Source organism: Solea solea, chromosome 20 (assembly GCF_958295425.1).
Source record: "Solea solea chromosome 20, fSolSol10.1, whole genome shotgun sequence".
In the NCBI taxonomy this organism is placed as follows: Eukaryota; Metazoa; Chordata; class Actinopteri; order Pleuronectiformes; family Soleidae; genus Solea; species Solea solea.
The window spans coordinates 16,889,186-16,910,185 of record NC_081153.1 but is presented as its reverse complement, the minus strand read 5'-3'; the positions used below and the strand labels follow the sequence as shown (position 1 = coordinate 16,910,185).

Here is a 21,000-nt window from a genome sequence, read left to right as displayed (position 1 = left end):
GTACCGTTTCATGTTCAGTGTTGTCAATATATCCACTAGGTGGCAGTACAGAAGAGCTGGTAGAACAAGACTCAGACCCAGATCTTTTATTGTACTTAAATAGAAATGAACAAAATCTACAATGAAAGCACACAGTCAGAAATACAGTTTCACTTTCTACAAGGTTCACAGTGAAAGGTTATGTGGTTTATACTATTATTAAATAAGCAACTATCTAACTATTTAAAACAATCGATAGAAAGTGTGATGAAACAGAATTTGGCAGCAGAGATGAGGACTCTCAGGAATCTATTCTATGTCTCTACACAACGCCTCTATGAAGTATCTGCAAGCAAATTGAAATAAAGGTCAAAATATGACTCATACTTATTTGAACCTGTTTAAGGTAAAGTGAAAAGTATTTAAGAAAAACATAAATCATGGCCAACTGGCTGCCTGCTCATTGGCAACATGGTGCAAAGCACTGAGTAATTTGACCCTGAACCCCTGAGGACTGCGGTCAAGGAAGCTGCAGAATGAAGGGAGTGCAGAAAACACTCAAAATAATGTAAATATATGCACATTTGCCCATGTGTACGTGTACCAGAGCCATAAACAACAACAACTCCAAACACTACTGACACATAATTTATAATATTTTATATTGACCTGTTAAAACTGCTTATATCAGAATCTTTATGAGAGAGAAGTAGAGGTGTAAAACAATGACACAGGAAACTTACATCTACCACCGCATCTTTAAAACCTGCTGTGATGCAGTAATGCACATTGTTCTAATATGAGTGTCTATGTTGAATATGTTCATCCAAGTAGTTCAGTAAAATGTTTTGTCCTGCTCCTGCTTTGTTTCCTGTTCAGGGTTTTACCTACATTTGCATCTTAGTTTGAATTCCTCATGAAGATTCTGTTTAAAACTGAGAAAACCCACAACAGTATCATCATGAGAACATGTTGTCAAACCTGTCAAACCTTTGTTTTATGTTCCACTGGTAGTAAGTGATTAAATACAAGTATAAATGTACAGTTCTTTACTTCTGACCGCCCAGTTGACAATCCATTCAGGACTTGATCTCAATGACTTTGATGAATGGGAGGGCCTTGCTGCTCAGTGATGTTGGTGTGAGTTGTTTACTACACAGGGGGATAAAAAAAAAAGAATGAACTCATTAGAATTAATTTAGCTGTGAATAATAATAAGAGAACAAATAAGAGGTGATCGTTACCTGTAAACGATTTCTGGTTTGTTCTCAGTGGACGTCAGGGGAGGTGGATTCTGTCCTGACAAGAAATATTCCATGTGGTCATGCATCTCTTTGTTCTGTAAAGAGAAAGCACAAAAAGACATAACAAGCATTAAAATGTCTCCTTTAAGCTTCTTCTCTGGTGCTACAGCACAGACTAAACAGAGGTTTACAAAAGGAAGGATCTACATTCAGGGAAACTTTAGGGTAATTAGTTGTGGTTGTGTGGTGTTTCTATCTTAAAGGATAAGGCTTGTGTTATTCCTTCACACTTTCATCACATTTGATGTGATGTGTTAATGAGTGCAGGTATACGGAGACTCCAAACCTCTGCTTCCAGGAAGGCCACCTTCTCCTCCAGGTCCATAATGACTCGATCTCTCTCTTGGAGGATTGTCCTGGAGTTCTGCAGCTGTGTTACAGACAGAAACGAACAAACACACACAATGTGAGATGCTCAGAAGAAGCACAAACATTTCCCCAACACGTGGAGACTTGGCATCACTTTTTCATGATACAGCAGTTTTGTTTCACCACACATTTCCGCTTGACTACGCTCCATCAAATCAATAACCTTTTATGTGTCCGCCTCCTCAAAATCTAATTTCCTCATTAATGGCCTCCGTTAATGCAAGTGTGTGGGCACTGATGACACCCATTGCAGTGTGTCTGCATGCAAGTGGCACCGCCAGGAAAAAGAACCTACTCATGCGCATAAATACCTGTTCAATCATGTGGCGGACCTTCCTCTGCTGACTCTTTAACATGTCATCAAGGTGGTGGATCTTTTCCTTCAGGGCAGCCACCTCCTTCTCCAACTGAACACACCTGCAAAGACACAGATGTATTACTCACTTAAAAAAACATAAATCCATCACTTTTACTCCAATTATTAATGGATTGAAATAAAAGATGTCAGATTTCCTATGTACACAAACAAATTTCTCTCAAATCTACTTGATAACACTATTAAATTCTGGGAGACACACAGTGGTCATCGCAGAGCTTTTGCTTTGTATCTTCTTCAATTCATGGAAATTGTGAGCAAAAAGTCAAGTGTTGCATTTATATTATTGTTGAGTGTATGAGGAAACTTTATCAAGTTAGTAACAGCAAAAAGACATAAATGAAAATGTACTGCTATTTTAGTTTTTCCTTCTTTTTTTTGGCTTTTTGAGAACATAAAACTTGTAGTTTTTTCAAATCAACAGTACTCACTTCTGCTCGTTCTCGTCTCCGTCCTCCCTGCTTGCTTTAAGCTGCAACAGCTCTGCCTCCCCTTCCGCCATCTTGTCTTTGAGAGTGCTGCTCTCGATCTCCATGCTTCCCACCAGCCGCTGCAGCTCCTCCACCTGCAGACCTCTCTCCTCCGACTGCTCCTCCACCTTCTGTAGCCGCTCCGACTGCACAATCAAACGAGTGTGGTACTCATTGGACTCTGCCTGTGAGTGACGACAAAGCATTAGAAGTGTAAAAAAAAGACACTATTCCATAATATTTCCTCAGTGGGGATCGACAAGGAATCTTAAGAAATTAAAATATAGTATTATTTGAACAGTTTAGGTTATTTTTCCTGTTGGTTATGTCATGTTACACACCTGTCTGACAATCTGATGCCTTGTTGCAGCAACTTTATTATATTTGTAGATTTACGGCATTAACTAGTATTATTTAAACCATTATGAAATGTGAACCTATATCTTTGTCAGGTCATTTCTAGATACAGATTTTAATAATGTGTTCATTATTCGTATAATGTGTTAAATCTACTTATTTTTAGTGTGCTGCTAATGTACACACGAAAAGTAAATGGAGGAACTGCTCATAACAGGAGGAAAAAAACAACTAAATCTGAATGATGGAAAGTATCCCCCTGAACATGTTAAATTAAAATTTCTTTCCACTTTTGCAGTATTCTATGAGCCATGTACAGCATACATCTTGTGAATTTGTTCAGTATATTATTATACAAGGCTGTAATAGTGTATCAGTTACTAATTTCTAAATTGTCATGTCTTGGGGATGACAAGAAATTAAGATTGCCTGTTCCTGTTCTGTAGGATTGCCTGTATCATTGTACATTTTGTTTCTGCACAATTAAGCCCATTACAGTCAAGGCACACACCATGACTGTAATGGTAAAACATAGGTCTATGGATAGTGTCCCTGAAAGATTAAAGCTAAAGCTGCCGAGCAAAGACCCAAACAGTGAAGGGCCAAAAGATGGAGGATGAAATGCAGAGAGGACACTGACAGATATTGAAGATGATTAAAAGGAAGGACAGGGCCGCAGCAGAGAACATGACTCATAGACTCGCAGACAGGAAATCGTGTCATGTTGCTCATCTCGTGAGGCAGACCTGCAGTCGCTCCCTCTCCTCCTGATGTCTCTTGTCCATCTCTTTCAGCTGTGCATACAGACGCTTGGTTACCTCCCTCAGCTTTGCAGTCTCCTCCTGATTATCTGCAACCTGAGAGTGGAGGGAGACAGAAAGTGACATGCTCAATTAGATTTAATCTGGCTAACTACATGAACCTGAGGGCAAGCATGAGCCCGAGGAGCTAAGAAACAGATAAGAGAGGCGGCTGTTTAGCCAGTAGTGAGTGAAAGGCTGTTTAGTCAAGTCTAAGAGAAGTATGTAGGAGGGTAGGTAGGGAGGGAAGTGGGTGGGTAGGGAGGAAGGTAGTGAAGGAATATAGGGACTTATGTAGGAACATAGGTGTACTTTATCGATCCCAAAAGTGAGAAATATTTGTGTTAGAACAGCACGGTATCAGTCACTTAACAAATAATATGATAAAATGTAGGAAAGATACTTCATAGCTATACAAGAATACAACAAATAATGAATTAATTATCAAGAACATCTTGTTGAACTTTGAAGAGACAATCCTAAACCTCTGCACCGACGTTCAAAGAGTCAAATACAGTACAGTACCAGACAAATCGTGCATTATCACTGTTGTAGAATATAGAACACACTATTTATGGCGTTTTTCCACTACATACTGTAGTACCACCTCGTACTACACCTCGAGCCAAGGCCCTTGTAACCAGGTACAAAGTACTATCGTTAATGGAAAAGCAAAGTAACTGTGCCGTGCCAAGTCGAGTCGTGCTAGTGGCGCCATTAGAGAGGAGTCACCCTAGTTTACATACATGTAACACATGTAGGTCACTTGGTATGTAGATCAACACAATGCACACATTCCCCTCCCTGCTCTGGCTACTTCCTCGGTAGATAATGGTGTTGTGTTACCGGAGATGTTCTGATGAGTCCGGAATAATGCATGTGATATTTGATAGTGTATATAAGTGTGTGTGTGTGTGTGTGTGTGTGTGTTTGCGGGCAGTGTTTGGGTGTGTGCATGCTATTAGAGTGTAAGTGAACCTTTGCATTTTGTTTTCCAGCTTCAGAAAACCCCAGAAAGCAGTAGCAGGCAGCTGGCTGTGTGTGTGCAGGAAACAGAGGGCCAGACATTTTTCCCCATTGTGAGAGTCGAGTCTGTCGTTTCATCATGAATCGTAATGTCTTGTAGCTAGAAATGATGTTCATTCATATGAAACTGATGAATGAATAGATAATAAAAAACTGCAACACTATTTGGAAGATGTAAGAAAGGAGTGTATTGTGAATAGCTTACATGAGCATTTGACTCAATGAGAACAGCATTGCCATTGGAAACAGTTGGTTGGCTGCTGGATATGTTGACTTTGAAGCCATTGGCTGGATACTGAAGAGAAACACAGCAGCAGGTTAGAGGAGTTAATGATGCTTTTGTACTTGATACTGCAGTTGAGAGGTCAACTGGCTGAAAAACTTGAAAAACACAAACAGATGAAGAAAGATCCTCACCACCATACACAGTGGTTCACGCTTAAATGAAAGAAAGTACTTAAAAATAAAGAAAAAATGCCCTGAACGTCCTTCCCCTTTATCGGGGCTTGGGACCAGCACTTGGATTACACTGGATGTGCCCCAGATGAGGTCAATTTAGAGTGACCAATTAACAATGGGGATGTGTACCTTGCTCAGGGGGACCCCTGCCCTTGACTCGCAGAGATTTTAACTGGCAACCCTCCGATTACAAGTCCAATTCCCTTCCGCTCGGTCACTGGCTGCCCCAAGGCTAAGTCTAAGTGTATAACCTTCATATCTACTAATCATAATTGTCACAATTGTCAGACCAATGATTGTATTTCTTCTTTTGCTTTTGTTCTATGTATTATTAAACTAAAGTTATGTATTGTATATGTTCTTCTTTGTGTTTACTTTCTCATTTAGAAACATTGTTTTGAGTTTTACCAGATTCAATTAGGCCTATGACTTAATAACAAAAGTTTGTTTTTCCATTGATTAAACAACTGCTTAAGAAAATACTGATCATAACTCCTCAAAATCTGTGTTGGATCAAAAGTCCAAACCTTAAATATATTTAATGTTTAATGATTCAGCACAAGAAACAGAAGGTCCTCACTTTTGTCACCCTATTGTTTTAGTGCGACACACAGTAAAACAGTTTCTACATCGATGCAGTGGCCGTTTACCTTGTGGTTGTTACTATTCTGCCTGGCCGCCATCTGCTCTCTCAGAGTCTTCAGACAGTATCTCACCTATAAACAGAAACACATCATGCATTAAAGAAAACACCCTTGACCTTATTCAACCCAGCCATACGACTGTTACCCCACACACAAGTGTTTTCAACTAGAAGCCTCAGTGGTGTAAACATAGTCGCAGGCAACATAGCTCAGCTTCGCCTGTGACATACTGACCTCCTGAATCTGCGACACCTCATCTGTTATCATCCTGACACTCTTTGTTCTCTCTGGACAGGCTTCAAGGTAAACCTAGGTGACGGTGAGGACATAATAAACACAGAGGACTGACTACGTGCATACACACAGACAGCTGAAGAGAAATGAACACACATACCTTAATCACTTCAATTTTTTCCTCTGTGGGGGTGATGAATTCAAGCGTTCCCTCCTGCTCTTCTGGTGTTTGTGGAAGCGCTGCTCTGCTGCTCACCTTCATTCAGAACAGGAAAAAGTTCAGTAAATGTCCCATCATTTACCACTTCTTTTCATTCCAGTAAACACCATGAGAAATAAAACAGTCTTCCTCTTTGATTTTGTACCTTATTGCTGAGTCTCTCTGAGGTGAAGCCTGACTGATGTTGATCTTGTAGAGTAAGTCTCAGCTGCCTGCATCGGTCCTGAAATAAAAGATGAGCGGATACGAGAAGGGTGATGACTAACTGGAACAGGAGGGGGATTACGGGAAAAACAGCCAATGAACAGAAAGAAGAGAGGCTCAATGAAAGCCACCAATGAGATAGAGGGTGGAGCAAGGAAAGACAGAGGGGGAAACATTTTTGCCATAAAACTTCTCCATACTGTGGTTCCTCTTTGGGTGCCTCACAGTTCCACAGTGAAACCTAGCAACCACCACACAAGACACAAGCCCACTGAATCCTCAGGGCCAAGTCTGGTGATTATGACCGAACACTACGCTCGCTGCAGAAAGTGAAACCAGTCCAGTTCAGTGGAGGCCAAAAATACCAGCACTCAAAATGTCTGTGACTTCTGAGTCATTCACTTTGGTCACCTTGGCAACAAGGAAATGCCACATGTGATACAAATCTATCATGTTATGACAAGAAACAGAGAGGTTATAGAAATGTGTCCGGTTAACAACAGAGGCTCTAAATTCAATTCTATTCTATGTAAGTATGTCTCTGTTCTGTAGGATTGAAAATTCTATTCAAGTATATTAATAATATAATCTCTGCAATACCATTTATCCTTACATTACATTTGTAATGACCCTATTCTATTCCATTCAATGGGTATGTTAATTAAATTCAAACATATTATTTTGTCCTCTATATGTATTATATTCTCTCTCTCTTCTGTTGTATGTAGTCCATCTTTGTTCATGTAATGTCATCACAACAGATAATAATTCATGACTCATTCATGGTGTGTTGTCAGTAAATGTCTGGCTTTGGTTTGGACTCTAACTCCTTCACAGCTCCCCTTTCTTGTTGATAAAAAGCTGTTTATTAATCGGCATAAACAAGCTATTGCAATGGTAGACAAAGCCTCTGTGCCCAGTCAGACATTTATTTACGAGACTAATAAATAATTTAGGAAAAGCTGAGAAATGTCTTGTATAACCATCACCCTTTTCTCTCCACTATATATATATTTTTTTTTACATAACATAGTACAAAAGTACAAAGTGCTCTACTCAAAGAAAACAAGTCTAAAAAAAACAAAAAACCACCACCCATTTAAATAGGCGGAGGTACGTCCCCATTCCAGTTATGTTGCTTTTGCTCTGACTGTTCAAAGAAAACAAATGGTTTAGCTCCTTGACAAATCCACTTCAGGTGGATCTTAGAAGTTGAAATGTTGGTGAGTTATGTAAGAGTGGGTTTTGATCTCATCACCCACCTAAATTAAGCTTAATCCTTGACTCCATGGTGGTGGACTGTGCTCGTGAGCTTAAATGACTGAATTGCTATTATCATTGGGGGGTTTTTTGAGGACAGATGCCTGTAAAAACTTGTTGGTGCTGTGGGCGCTAAAAACCTAAACTGCAAAAGAAACAATAACAAAGAAAACAGAATGTCTGGACTGCACTTATCTTTCCACCTCTACTGATTTAGTTTTCATTCTCAGTCTATAAAGTTAGGCAGAAACCCTAAGTCAAACACCCAAATGTTAGAAGAGAGATTAAAAAATGGAGATAAAGATGCTTCTAAGTGAAAAAGTTGGTTTGTTTTTCTTATATGTGACAGGAAAACACAGCAGCTGTTGAGTTGCTACTTCTCGGTACTGTCTTACTGACTCATGAAATACTTGTTTATTTTCTGTCAGAGAAGTATTTTTACTCTTCCACAGTCAATAAAATACCACTGAGAAACAGATGTTGTTGCACATCTGTGTAACATAATATGATCAACACGAAAACTTCGAACTGAAAAACATTTTTCCAAAGTAATTCATTCACATGTTGCCGTTCACACGTGGCTTACTTAATTAAGCCACGCCACACACCTTTAAGCGCTCGCTGAGAGAATGACATGGGTGGTAACAGTATCGGAATGATAAAGAGGTGTCTGACACACTCTCTACACATCACAGACTGATGCCAGCTTTAAGTTTATTATAACCTCAGAGGTGATGACGGAACTCCTTCTAACACTGTTTAACTGTTAATTCATTTGCGTCACAGTTGCAGTTTGGCTGTGCACATGAAATAAAAATAATTAAATATTTATAATTGAATATATGATCACAATATGTAATCACCATCAGCGTTAGGGCTTAGTGATTGCAATATTATTCGCAATATCATCATTATTCTCATTCGAAAAACATATTTAAAATGATAACTGCGTGATATTTGTGCCGTCTGTGATTTGCAGATTGCAGTAGGCTGTATTGCAATTTCAATAACATTTTGATTAACTGTTCAGCCCTAAACACAACTGTTCCTGTAGAGGTTGTACACTCTCATCAGGCCACATCAAAATTTACAAAGGCGCTTACTCACAATTGCTTTATTTCACATTTTATTTCATATGTACTTCATAATAACTTCAAATATCTTTAACCAAAGCTCAGAGTTCATAACTTCTGCACTGACATGATCTTATGACGTAAATCACACATCTGAATAAGCAGAAAGAGTCAATTACAGCTGTGGTTACAAACATAAAAAACTGTGTGTCAAGAGGCAGTAAATTACCCGACCTGAGACAGCAAATATGTATCTCATTAGACTTTGTTCTGTTCCCTGTATTTGTGCGAACCACTGTGGAACATGAACTAAATGTGCGCGCTAATGGTTGGAAACTGTGTACCTGTGAGCACACAAACTAAGGGCGTCGCATGTGGTTAACACATTTGGTTATTCACGTCAGCAGCCAGTCTCCTGCTTGGCAAGTCGAGCATGGGATAGATGCTTAAGCCTGACTCGCAACTCTTTGTGTGTAAAAGCATTGTCTGAAAATCATCAGCAGAGACACGGAGGCCAGAATTTCACTCTGTGGCCTGAGGGAGCGACAACTCCTGGGTTTCTCTCTCTGCCACAGAGGGCCGTGGTACAGACACACCCAGGGAGGTGCACGCAAAGACACAATGTTCTGCACTTTACTGTATGCTATTCTCCAGTGTTTCTTTAGCAACAACTTGATTACACAGCTGACACTTATCAACAGAGCTATGTTTAGTAAGTTACTGCTCTGTAATTCCTCCTAAAAAATGTATATAGGCATGTTGTGGTGCTTAAATTGACTCACTGCAATTAAGGTTCCGCCATTTTTCCTGAGGAACAATTTTCCACAAAAAATAGAAATATGGTAAAATGCAGACAATAATATTCTGTAGAGATGATGCAAACACCAAAGCAATCACTTCTTATCATCAACCACGTCACTACATTTTAATCACTACAAAGGTCCTTAACTACATGTAGTGAGTTGGAGGTATCCATCATCACAACACTGTGAGAAACAAACAAATAACTAAAGAAATGGCTATCAAACAAAGCAAAACAATTCAAGAACCGCTATGAAGGAATGCATTTATGTGTCCTTACAGGCCAAACAGTCTGTACTTGTGATCTCATTCCAATCCTATTTTTGTTGCAATCATATTTCTGTGATCCTGTTCCAATTATTATTTTGTTGAGGTTTCCGTCCGTCTGTTTTACGTAAGAGCGACTGTTGACATATATACTTACATTCATGTACTGACAAGGTAATTACAACAAACTGTACATGTAGATAATAGTGTTTTATTTAAAGTAAATAATTGTCACTGCAGTTTAGTTTCTTTGTCTTGTCCCTTTCTGCTCGTCTCTGCTGCACGGGCATGTGGAAACGTATACGTCTCGGATGTGTAAATGGGAATCAGCCCTGTTATTTGTTCAAGGCATTTACAGTGTAATAAATCATATGGAGCCAAACAGGTAGAGACTTCTGGCTTGCCTGTGCAGGATGCACTGCATTTCCACATCTACTGCATTTTCAATGTCAATCTAGCAGGAAAAACAAAGTTGTTGTGGGCAACAATATCCCAGAGTTTCAATGTCTTTTGTAGAACATGAGTAGTGTGAACTTATTTCATTTATATCAGCCTGCAGGGTTAATTAATCTAATGAAAAAGTCTTTTGAGATAAAATCAACAGCAGTAACAAAAGGTGTCAGGTGTTGACTCAATCTACCTCCAAGGTAATATACCTGTTTGATTAGATTCTCATTAGTTTGATAAGATCAAAAGGCAAACTCGCAGTTAAATACTAATCAAACATAAATCTTTCATAACACCACACTCAGGCTTCAGCTGGGACACCATCAAATGAACTAAAATCGATCATAATGTAACTGATGTTTTACTTGGCTGCAGACTTTTGTAAAATCCCTGATCAACTCAAACTCTGAGTCGTCATATATTCAAACAGGAAACACTGCAATCAATGTTTTCACTCGAAGACGCTCACATGAACGTCTGCAAAACAGTGACCTCAAACTGATTTTAGCAGAACATCGCCAATAAAGCATTAATGCAAATTAAAGTAAATTAAAATGAGTTATTTTCTTCACAGCGAAACAGCAGCAGTGAGCCTCGGGACATTCCGCTCTGGTTTCTGTCTCCATTTCTTCCTTGTCAGAAAAGAGCAGAAGCATAAACAGAGCAGTGCTACACAGTAGCAGTGTTTACTTTACTCCGTCTCCTGAAGGACATTTTACTTTATCACATACAGTGCAAGAGTGTGGAAATTACTGGAGTAGATTAAATAAAATGTGAGTAATCCAGGTTTAAGATTGTATTTTGTCATTTACAGCAGTTTACAACAGAGTAAAAGAGTTTTGAATGACGGAGTGGAGTGGAGTGAGTAAAAGTAAAGTTAGAAACCTGACTCATGTTTTCAGCTTTGGAGTTACCTCAGTGTCTCTGCAACACGATCCCACAAATACACATCATCATCTGCCACGTTATCTCCATGCAGCACTTTAGTCACTTTAGTATGGCATTTTACTCCTGCACATTTTGCTTTTTACTGCCATGTTTTTACAGTGTTTTGTATTTTACATGTTAATGTCAGGTCTGGCCTACATTTTAATGCATTCTTTATTTTTTAAATGTACTTTAGAGCAGGTGCAATATTCGTATTTCTCATGCTGTGACTTATATGTCCTTTGTTAGAAGAGCAATTTCCCTGTGGGGAAAATAAAGTATATTTGAGTCAATAACTCCCCAAAAATCAATACAGGAACAGTTATTAGGCTCTTATCTCAGATATGGAGATGACATCACTGCTATACTCAGCTGTGTTGACCGAATACAATAAATTAAGCAGTCAATGAGATATAGCTATATATCTATGTACCATATTGTGCTCCAAAAGGGAAAGTTGAAGGACAATAAGATGATTTTACGGTTCAGAGATTCAGAAGTTCAGAGACAGACGGTACATCACTATTTGCAGCGACACAACAGAGTCTTAAGTCGTGTCTCATGCACCAACTGAGTTCACAGCCAAGTGTGAAATACATCCGTCTCCGGCTGCAGTCAAAACAAGGTGCTTTTTACGGCCAAGCTGATATCGGAGGCCCTGCTTCACACCACCACACATCATCACACGTGTTGGGAACAGACGTTTCCCTTCCAAATTAATACCAACACAATGAGTCATCATCAAAACTCTGAATCACTTTTACGAGGAATAACTGACAAACGTTCTGTTTGATTTCTTTGTAAAACACATCCAGTGTCCACAGTATCTCAATGGACGTGATTAAAAATGGTTAAATAGAATAAAACCAAATTACGTCTATAGTGCCTTTGTGTTGTATAGATAATATAAGGAATCACACTGTTCCTTTAAAGCTGTTCAGTGTGTATATGACACACTAACAATGAACCTTTAACAAACACATTATTCAATGAGCCAAAACTTTAAAACCTGCAACTGATTTCAATACAAGTACCCTTTGTTTTAAGGTCACAATGAAAACATACAAAAATGAATCATACCACCAAAAACTTAAAATCACAAAGCAGACAAAACTACAGTCACAAGCATCATCATCATGCATTTCACACTCGACTGCAAACTCATGGTTACCTATCATAAAGATCCCTCTCATATCTACCTGAGCAGAGTCAGCTGTCTGATCCGATCTCCTCTGATGTTCATGCAGTTATGATCCAGAGTGTCTGGACTTGAGTGACTAAGTGACTGTGTGGGAAAGCACGGCTGTCTTGCCTTACATGGCTGGGTGAGGCTTCAGCAGCTGCCCAACCCTTTTTTTTTTCCTCCACACTGTTCCTCAGTCACAGAGCTGCAGTGTCATTTCATGCAGGCATTTACAGAAGCTGTGAGCTTCACCTGCTGGACCACTGTGCCACATGCACAATGGAAATAACTCAACATTTCCACTGTTTACACTACAACTGTTGATGTAGTGTCTAACTGCAGTTTCATGGCCATGAATTAGAGTCACTGGCTGATATATTAACCCATTTCCTTCACTGATGATTCAGTAACCAGTCTGGTAGCTTCATCAAACAAACATAATCATTTAAAGTCAATGACTGACTACAGGATAAACCATACGCAGCCTGAATGTGTCCTAATTTAGACTAATATATGACTTGGGATAATATGTGACCAAGAAGATAAAGCTGTGGAATGAAGAAGGTCTCGTTTATCTGGCACACGGTGACAGTTGCTGGTAGCAGGAGTCTGAGGAATGTGCGGTGTTTGTTATGTAACAGATTAATGAAGTGTCACTATATAACAAAAACAGGCATGGCCAGTGTGTGCAGTATAAACAAAACTGAAAAATACACAAAACAAACAAAACTGCACCGCAACAGTGGAATTTATTAATTAACACCCTTTTTTTTTTAACCATTTTAATGTGTATTATGGGGCTACAGCTGAGAATTATTCTTATTTTATTTTTTTGTCAGTTTGTTGTTTTAGTCAATGAATCACGCAGCACTCATCAGCTTTAATCCTATGGTAATTGCTTTTCACATGTGTGTTATTATGGTGTCTTTTCTTTTATGTTTGACTGGTCAAACAACAAAAAAACATTTTTTATTGATTAATAAATGAATAAACAGATTCATTCATAATTAAATAATCTTCAATTGCAGCCATAGAAAGTCAGAATGAGTAAATATTGTTGGTCAGAGAGCTAAAAAAAACCAAATAACATAAAACCATTATAGTCAACTTTTTTTTACACTGAGCAGACCCTTCATTTGAACATCTGCTAATCATTTTGTTGACATGTGAGGAGTGCAAACATGACATTTAACAATGTTTCTATCAAACACAAAAGACTTTGTGTGTGAAGCTCTCTTACATAGCCACGTAATTACACTGTTCAGCTACAGTTGAGCTAAGCTATGTCAATCATATCCTTCCCTTGAACCAAGTTAGTCTTTCCAGCCTTACTCTCACGTCATGACAGAACAAACGTGAACTCAGAATGTAATTTGTCAAGATTAGGGAGAAACTCCTCCCAAAACGTGTTTAAGTGGAATTAAATAGTTTTTTCTTTCTGAAATCAGTGTTGTATGGAGCACAGAATCCAAGAGGGGTCAGATGTCATGTTTGACTGAGTGAAAAAACAAACACATACTTTCTCAGACGACAGCCAGTGACAGATATCAAATCTTAAAGTCAAGTCAGAGCCACGTTGATTTATTTAAAACAACTACAGTTGACCAAAGTATGGAAGAGGTGTCAAAACAAAATAAAAGAACATAAAATATATAATGGAAATTTAAGTATTGCAGGATGAAAGATCAAATCAAGGTCTTAAACTCAACTTGAAGCAAAAAGCCGCATTGCTTTTACACACTAAAGCTGCAGTGTGTAACTTATGGTGATTTGTATTGTTGATAATTATTCTGTCTCTGTTTGGTCTTAAAGAAATGAGTAAGTAATTTAATTACTTACTTTAGTTATTAGTCGACCTGACCGAGGGAGCGTGTGCGTGTATACAGCTGCAGTGCATGGTCAAGCAAGAACAAGATGCGTTTATCCTGTCAAACTGCTGACCGACCAGGCTTTTTGAAGAGAAGAATTCACCTCTGAAACTTCTTTGTGGGGGCTCTTCTTTGTATTTCAGTCTCCTACTACGCTTATGTGTTGTGCGAGAATGTTGCCGGGCGACATGAAATCCAAACACTGCTATACTGAGACTTGTGTGGGGCTGATATGCTTAATCAGCTTTGTGTGAACTCATTTGACAAAAGTTTGATTCTAATGGAAATGTGTCTGTACTTAAAATTTACACAGTGCAGCTTTAAAGACACTTCGAACTGAACAAGGCATTGCAACAAACTGAATACGCCTGTTTTCTGTGTGTACTGTAAGAAACAAAAGGACCTCAAATCAATCCCCATCCTGACGATGATGGATACAACGACCACCTCCACACTACAAACAAAAAGCTCTTTAAACAAATCCCTATCATCTAATCATTTGTTGCGGAGCAGAAAAGGGCTTTTGTACATGGTGTATGTGTATTTGTCTGAACATGTCATTAAGGTACTCTCCTCTTCCTGCCAGTGTGTGTTAATAAATGATCTGTCCATTCATGCCCCCATCCTGTTGCACATAATGCTACTATGACATAAGACTAGGACGGTTACTATATTCTAAAGATTCAAAGTTACTGCTTAATCTTAATTTCATATAAATAGTAATTATACTTTGAAAGCTGCAACAAAGTGTAAATACAACAAGTTGCAACAAATAAACGACTCAAATAATTCTCTGTGAATTGTATATTTCACAATGTCAGCTCAGACGTTTTCTCAACTAAACACAAACATTTTATTAACTTATCAGTTGTGGGATATCTTAAAATGTCACAATCGTTTTAAAGCACCAATAAAACATGGCTGGAGAGAAGACGGTACAGTTATGCAATTGACTTTTGTTTCAAAATATAATTTATTTCTTAACGTTTGAGAAACAAACCGCTAAGTTTGGCACCTTTTCTTATCTGTGTCTAATAATTCACCAGAAGTACTTCATTTAAAGCATGGATAAAAGTCTAGTGTAAGTTCTGTGTACACAACGCCACATAGATTAAAGTAGAAAAAGTTAATCATAAACATACAAGTGTAACGTATGTATCAGGGAAATACAGTCACACCTCATTTGAGTGACATAAGTGATAAGAAATGAGAGACAAACAATGATAAATGTAAGATTAGCTCTTTGAGAAGATAACGGATACTAAATAAACTCAAAAGAATTCACTTAGCTTTTAAATGTCATCATCAGAAATACCAGCTAGCATTGGAGTGCATTCATGATAATATTGGCGATTTGTTATCTCAGTTATTTTATAATCACACATTATTTATCCCACGACACAGTGTGTTGTGTGTGTAACTCGACACTATTTAAGATGTTTTATTCTTGTTTTTAATTGTGTTTTATTGTACGCCTGCTACTTTTAGACATGTTTTATGTCTTTCAGTTGTTTTTAGATGCCTCATGTGAGCTTTTTTTATGTCTTTCATTCATTCTGTCTTTATTTATTTTTCTCTGCAGCACTTTGGTCCACTGTGGTTGTTTCAAAATGCTTCATAAATAAAGTTGGATTAGATTGGATTGGATTTATAATGGATATACAGTGCATACAAGGACATGAATCCTACAGTATATTGGGAAGCTTTTTAACTCAGACATCAGGAAGTATATCATATATAACTAACTAAACAAACAATAAATAAAATACATAGAAAAAAAAATACTATCTTGTATATGTCTTCATATAAATACATTTATTAATTCATAATTATTTTACATTTACCTTAAATTATTTTCTTATACATGTTCTATGGCGTTTTAATGTTTCTTACGTTATGTTTTTAAGACTATGATAAAAGAAAAGTGTCAGCACTTGTAGCTAGCTTATAGTTATTCAACGTTCTGAAGTTTATACACGTAAATAGCCGGAAAGTTAACATTTTACATGCGTGGTTTGACTTTGTCACAGGTTCGCTTGGAAAATAAAACTTATTTCACGTTTTATGTTCGTCACCCACAGCAGCTGTGTGTGATTGAGAAGCACCGCGGCGCCACACATTTTTACCGAGTTAACTTATGCTGCACGTCATTTATTTTAAGTTTAAATTTTTTTAATCATCACTCACGTAAGTTGTGTTGTCCTCTCGTCCATGTCCCACGGTCTGCTTCGCACCGCCGCTCATCTTCTCATCGGAAATTAAAACATAAAGAAATGTAAATTAAATAACTGAGGCTGAAGAAGCTATAAATTGTTTGTTTTCCCTGTCTATCAACGAACATAAAAATCCCCTCGTTGAACACAAACGCGTAGAGAAGGTCCCTGAACGCCTCACTCTTCTTCTCCTCCTCTTTGTCTGACCAGGTACCGTTGACTCCTGCAGCGCCTCTGCTCTTCTCTACATGCCCGCACCTTACTCACAAGGAATGTGATGAATCATGAATTAGGACGTAGAACCCGCACATGAGTCACATTACTTATTTATTTCAGCCTCTTACTTATAGGAGCTATAAATTAATGTTAAATGACCACAAGAGATGTAAGGAAATATGTTGAATTCAACTGTTACTGACTACAATGTTGCAGCTATTTGAATAAAAAAAAAAAAAAGTATATAATTATGAGATTAGACATTTGGTCCACACGTGACTACCTGGGGGAGGGAAGAGAGACAGCAATCTCCAATATTTTTATTTATTTATTTATTTTATTTGCATTGCAGTACCCGTTTTATACTCTAGTCTTACATGTAGCCCCTTCAGGGTTTACATACCTGCACTTGTGGCTGTTTAACCCTCTCTAAAATAATATTATATGTGACAGAAAAAGTAAAAGCAGTAAATTATGGTTAGAAATGTTAAAAAAAGTAGTATAAAAGGTTTGGGAAACAGAATGTATGTATTTAGTATTTGGACAAAGTTATTTACAGTGGTGATAATGATTACTACAAAAGACATAAGGCTGAAATACAACTGTCTGACCTCAGAGAAGATCCTGACCACACCATCCAGCCGACACTTGGTGTGAGAACTGCTCAAACGCAGCGCTTTGCCCTCAGTCACTTGTCTGATCTTCTTCCACATGGATGCCATATGCTTTTGTCTCTTCATCTGTCGTACTTCAGCAGGTTTTTCTTCAACCTCCTCCCCATTTCCAGGTAATTTCTCTGAAAGTAACAGCACATTACCAAGAACTGCACAGTCTGCTTCCTCTGCTCAATAGCTATTTCTGTGCCAGACGTACAAATTGGATGTAGTCCTGTGTGATAACAGTCTCGTCACATGGCTCCAGTGCCACTGATATTCCTGTTAGGCTTTTGGTTGAACTCATTCACCTCAGGTGGCAAATGGCTGGAGAACTGCAGAAGTTTCCCTCTTTTACCCTTTGACAATGTTCTGCAGAATCAGATCAGTGAGAATAAATCACATCATTTGTGTCTAAATGTACTTATTGCTTTACATGAAAGACATTGAACTATTTTAAAAATGACATCAATTGGTAACACCCAGATTAATTAAGCTCTTCAAACTAAACAGGTTGACGTCATATAACTTGCTAACTTTAGTTTACATGACCTTAGTTCATTTGACTGCTACTTAATGAATTGGTTGAACAACAATTTTCTTTATTTCAGTGGAATCAGTAAATTTAAATGAACACACAAATCTGTCAAAGGCCATTTAGAGGTTTAACTTAAGCGCTTTAGTATCTTGCAGAAAATTACTTTGGTAGAAGTTGAAGTCATCTTTTTATAATCTTACTTAAGTAAAAGTCTTAAAGTATATGACATTTACTGTACTTAAGTATCAAAAGTCATTTTCTGATGGTGGTAGGGCGAGTTGTCTTTCAACTGGAAGGTTGTAAGACACTTAACCCCATGTTGCCGCGTGTGAATGTGTATGAAAGAGTTTCCACAGAAACACCAGAAGTAATCTCAAAGTCAGGTTGGATAATTTAAGCCTGTACTTGATCGTTTTACTTCATTTGACACCATAGTTAGAATACAAGACATAATCTGATATTATTTTACGAGTTATTTGTTTGCCCAGGTGACTTTGTACTCACCCGTGAATTTCAATAAGCTGCTGACACATATGCTTTGTGTAACACATCTTATGAGGTAAAAAAAAAAGAAAAGAAAAGAAAGATGAATGGCCCAAATTCAAAAGCCAATTCATTTCTTTTTTTCTTTTTTCTTTTTTCTTTTTTTTTAAAAAAAAGAGCCCAGCCCAAGGAAAACACGCACTGCAGGCTCTGGTATTGTTCGCTCAGAATGCAGCTTTGTATTCTGTTTAATGTCATGAGTGCATGTTATTTTAAAAGGTCATGCAAAGGTCATGCAGTTGTGATAAAATGATGCAAAATGCCTCTGTTTATTGACGGTGAGACTAGTGCGGCACAGACGTTCTGTGACGAGCTAAAATAGAAACTTAGATGTAAACGTTGCAGCAGCCACTCGTGTTTCCACCGTCTTTTTTTAAGTCTTAAACGAGGACGTTCACACTGAACAGTGCTGGTGTAGAATAACACATGTGCTTTGTCAGTGAAACTCAATGAACTGTGATCACTCTGCTCACATTCTCACACACTGTGTGATGTATAGATCATCATGTTGTGATATGACTACTGTGATGGTATGTCCTGGTTATGTCAGGATATTGATTATATTTAATTTAATATTGATTAGAAATATACCTTTTTCTTGAGTTTTAAGCATCAGCAGCAGATTTTGAGAGGCATGTTCATTGTTTCTTATACTTATATCATTTATTAACCTTTATGAAGCCGAAGAAATACACCGGGTGCTAGCTTTATCTTTAGTATATACTACAGATTATAAACAGCAAGAAAACAGAAATTACTGTAAGTTTTAAAGGTAGATATTTCTTTTATTTAAGAGCATAAAACGGTCTTTACAATGTATTTTCCTTATCCAGTGAGAAGCACTAACCTCTAAAAAGAAAACTTCAGAAAACAACACATTTTCATGGCCCTGGGAAGAAAGAGAAGTTGAGCAGAGGATAAAAATGTAGAGGTTCGACGAGGTGGAGTCATGATTACAGCTTGATGCCTTCTGTCATTACAGTAAACTACCCTAAATTAAAAGGATTGCAGCTTCTATGAGTCTCAGTCAGAGAACCACATAGCTTGAGTATAACAACATTTTCATAATATCAAGGTCAAATATGCTTGGAACATGCATCTTTTGTAACTAAACAACCTTGCATGTGTTGCTTGGGAAACAAGGTCAGCTTTACAAAAATACTGTGGAGGTGTGAGTTAAGAATTCATGATTTTCATCAGTCTAATATAACGTGCCACCAAGAGGCCTATGATCGAACAATGGGAAAACTAAATATTCACTTTAACCTCCGCCTACACAGATGTTATGTTCTTGTTTGTCTGTTTGTGAGCAGTAAAACTCAAAAATATGACCTCTGCCCCTGTGCTCACTGAATACTTTCCCTGTTGAAAAAAAAAAGAAAGTTTCGATTGTGCTGAATATCTATTATTTATAATTTTATTTACACTGACTCTAGTTCCTACATTGTTTCTGAAAAGTGGTGGAACTGAAGGCCTAAGGCCTTTTTTTTATTAACTGTAACAAATGTCTGCACTTAACTGGAAAAAACAATTTACAACAGCGGCAGAATGTTAAAGAGTCGCACTTGAGGATAGTTTGTTTCTAAATGAAATGGTCTGTGTTCATATAGCCCTTTTCTAGTTTTAATGACCACTCAGAGCTGCTTTACACTACAGTTTTGCCATTCACACCGTGCATCTATGTGCAATACCTTTTTCACTATGGGGTTAAGGACACATCAGCATGCAGACAACCAGAGGCAGGAATTGAACCCACAAGTTGAAAGAGAACTCACACTACCAGTTATTTAAATTAACTTTGAGTCGAGTCAATATGGCTGTAAGTGTTTTACATAAATCCTGTTTTTATCACTGAATTGATGCATTTTAGGTTTTATATTTTGACATTTTATGGAAATTGTATTCGTATTTTATTTTATGATATTTTATGTCTTGTAAATGTTACTTGTTATGTTGTTGGTCTGTAACCCTATGACATGTGCTGCTGCTTTGTAAAAAGTTGTAACTTTTGTAAGAAAGTCATGTCGTTACTTTCTTATAAAAAGGAAAACCGTATGTCTGTACAAACATGCTGACTCCATTGGCCTGTGTGTGTGCACGGAGAGGTGAAAGTGGTGCAGTGCAGGTTTAATAGAGTGAAGCACAGAAGGTGAAATCATTGGTTCAGGCTTGCCGCTGACTGGCGCTGCTCCCACAGGGTAAACAAAGCAGGCGGGTATGATGCAACAGCTGCTCCCCTGGGATACGAACGGTTCATGAGAATATCACAGACAATTAGAGAATGAAGAAAAACAAACAGAACAAAACAATTTTGACGTTCAAAAAAGTTGGGGAACATTTAAGAGCTCACAGAAAACCCAGGTTTAGATGGTGCAGCTGTAGAACAGGAGGGAGAGTGGGCTGGGGTTCAATCCCTGGCTCCTCCAGAGTGTTAAGACATTCAATCACAAACTGCTCCTGGCAGCACGGTATGAATTTGTGATTAAAAATAAGAGCAGGTAAATGGATAAATGGACTTTGAATAGACGTCAATACTAGGAAAGCACAGTATAAATATTTTTTTCATGTA

At 37.9% G+C, this 21,000-nt stretch overlaps 1 protein-coding gene across 1 annotated transcript; it reads right to left on the bottom strand.

Annotated features, from left to right (window-relative positions):
• Positions 1–71: 71 nt before the first annotated feature.
• On the bottom strand, positions 72–17,452 carry tuft1b (tuftelin 1b). Its single transcript, XM_058618757.1, has 13 exons — positions 17,309–17,452; positions 16,456–16,512; positions 6,384–6,461; positions 6,179–6,274; positions 6,019–6,093; positions 5,791–5,856; positions 4,887–4,976; positions 3,602–3,712; positions 2,460–2,683; positions 1,964–2,069; positions 1,570–1,653; positions 1,224–1,318; positions 72–1,131 (listed from the first exon to the last, which is right to left on the bottom strand). Exons 1-13 carry the CDS (start codon positions 17,435–17,437, stop codon positions 1,059–1,061), a joined length of 1,284 nt encoding a protein of 427 aa, XP_058474740.1. The 5' UTR covers positions 17,438–17,452; the 3' UTR covers positions 72–1,058.
• Between the last annotated feature and the right edge of the window lie 3,548 nt (positions 17,453–21,000).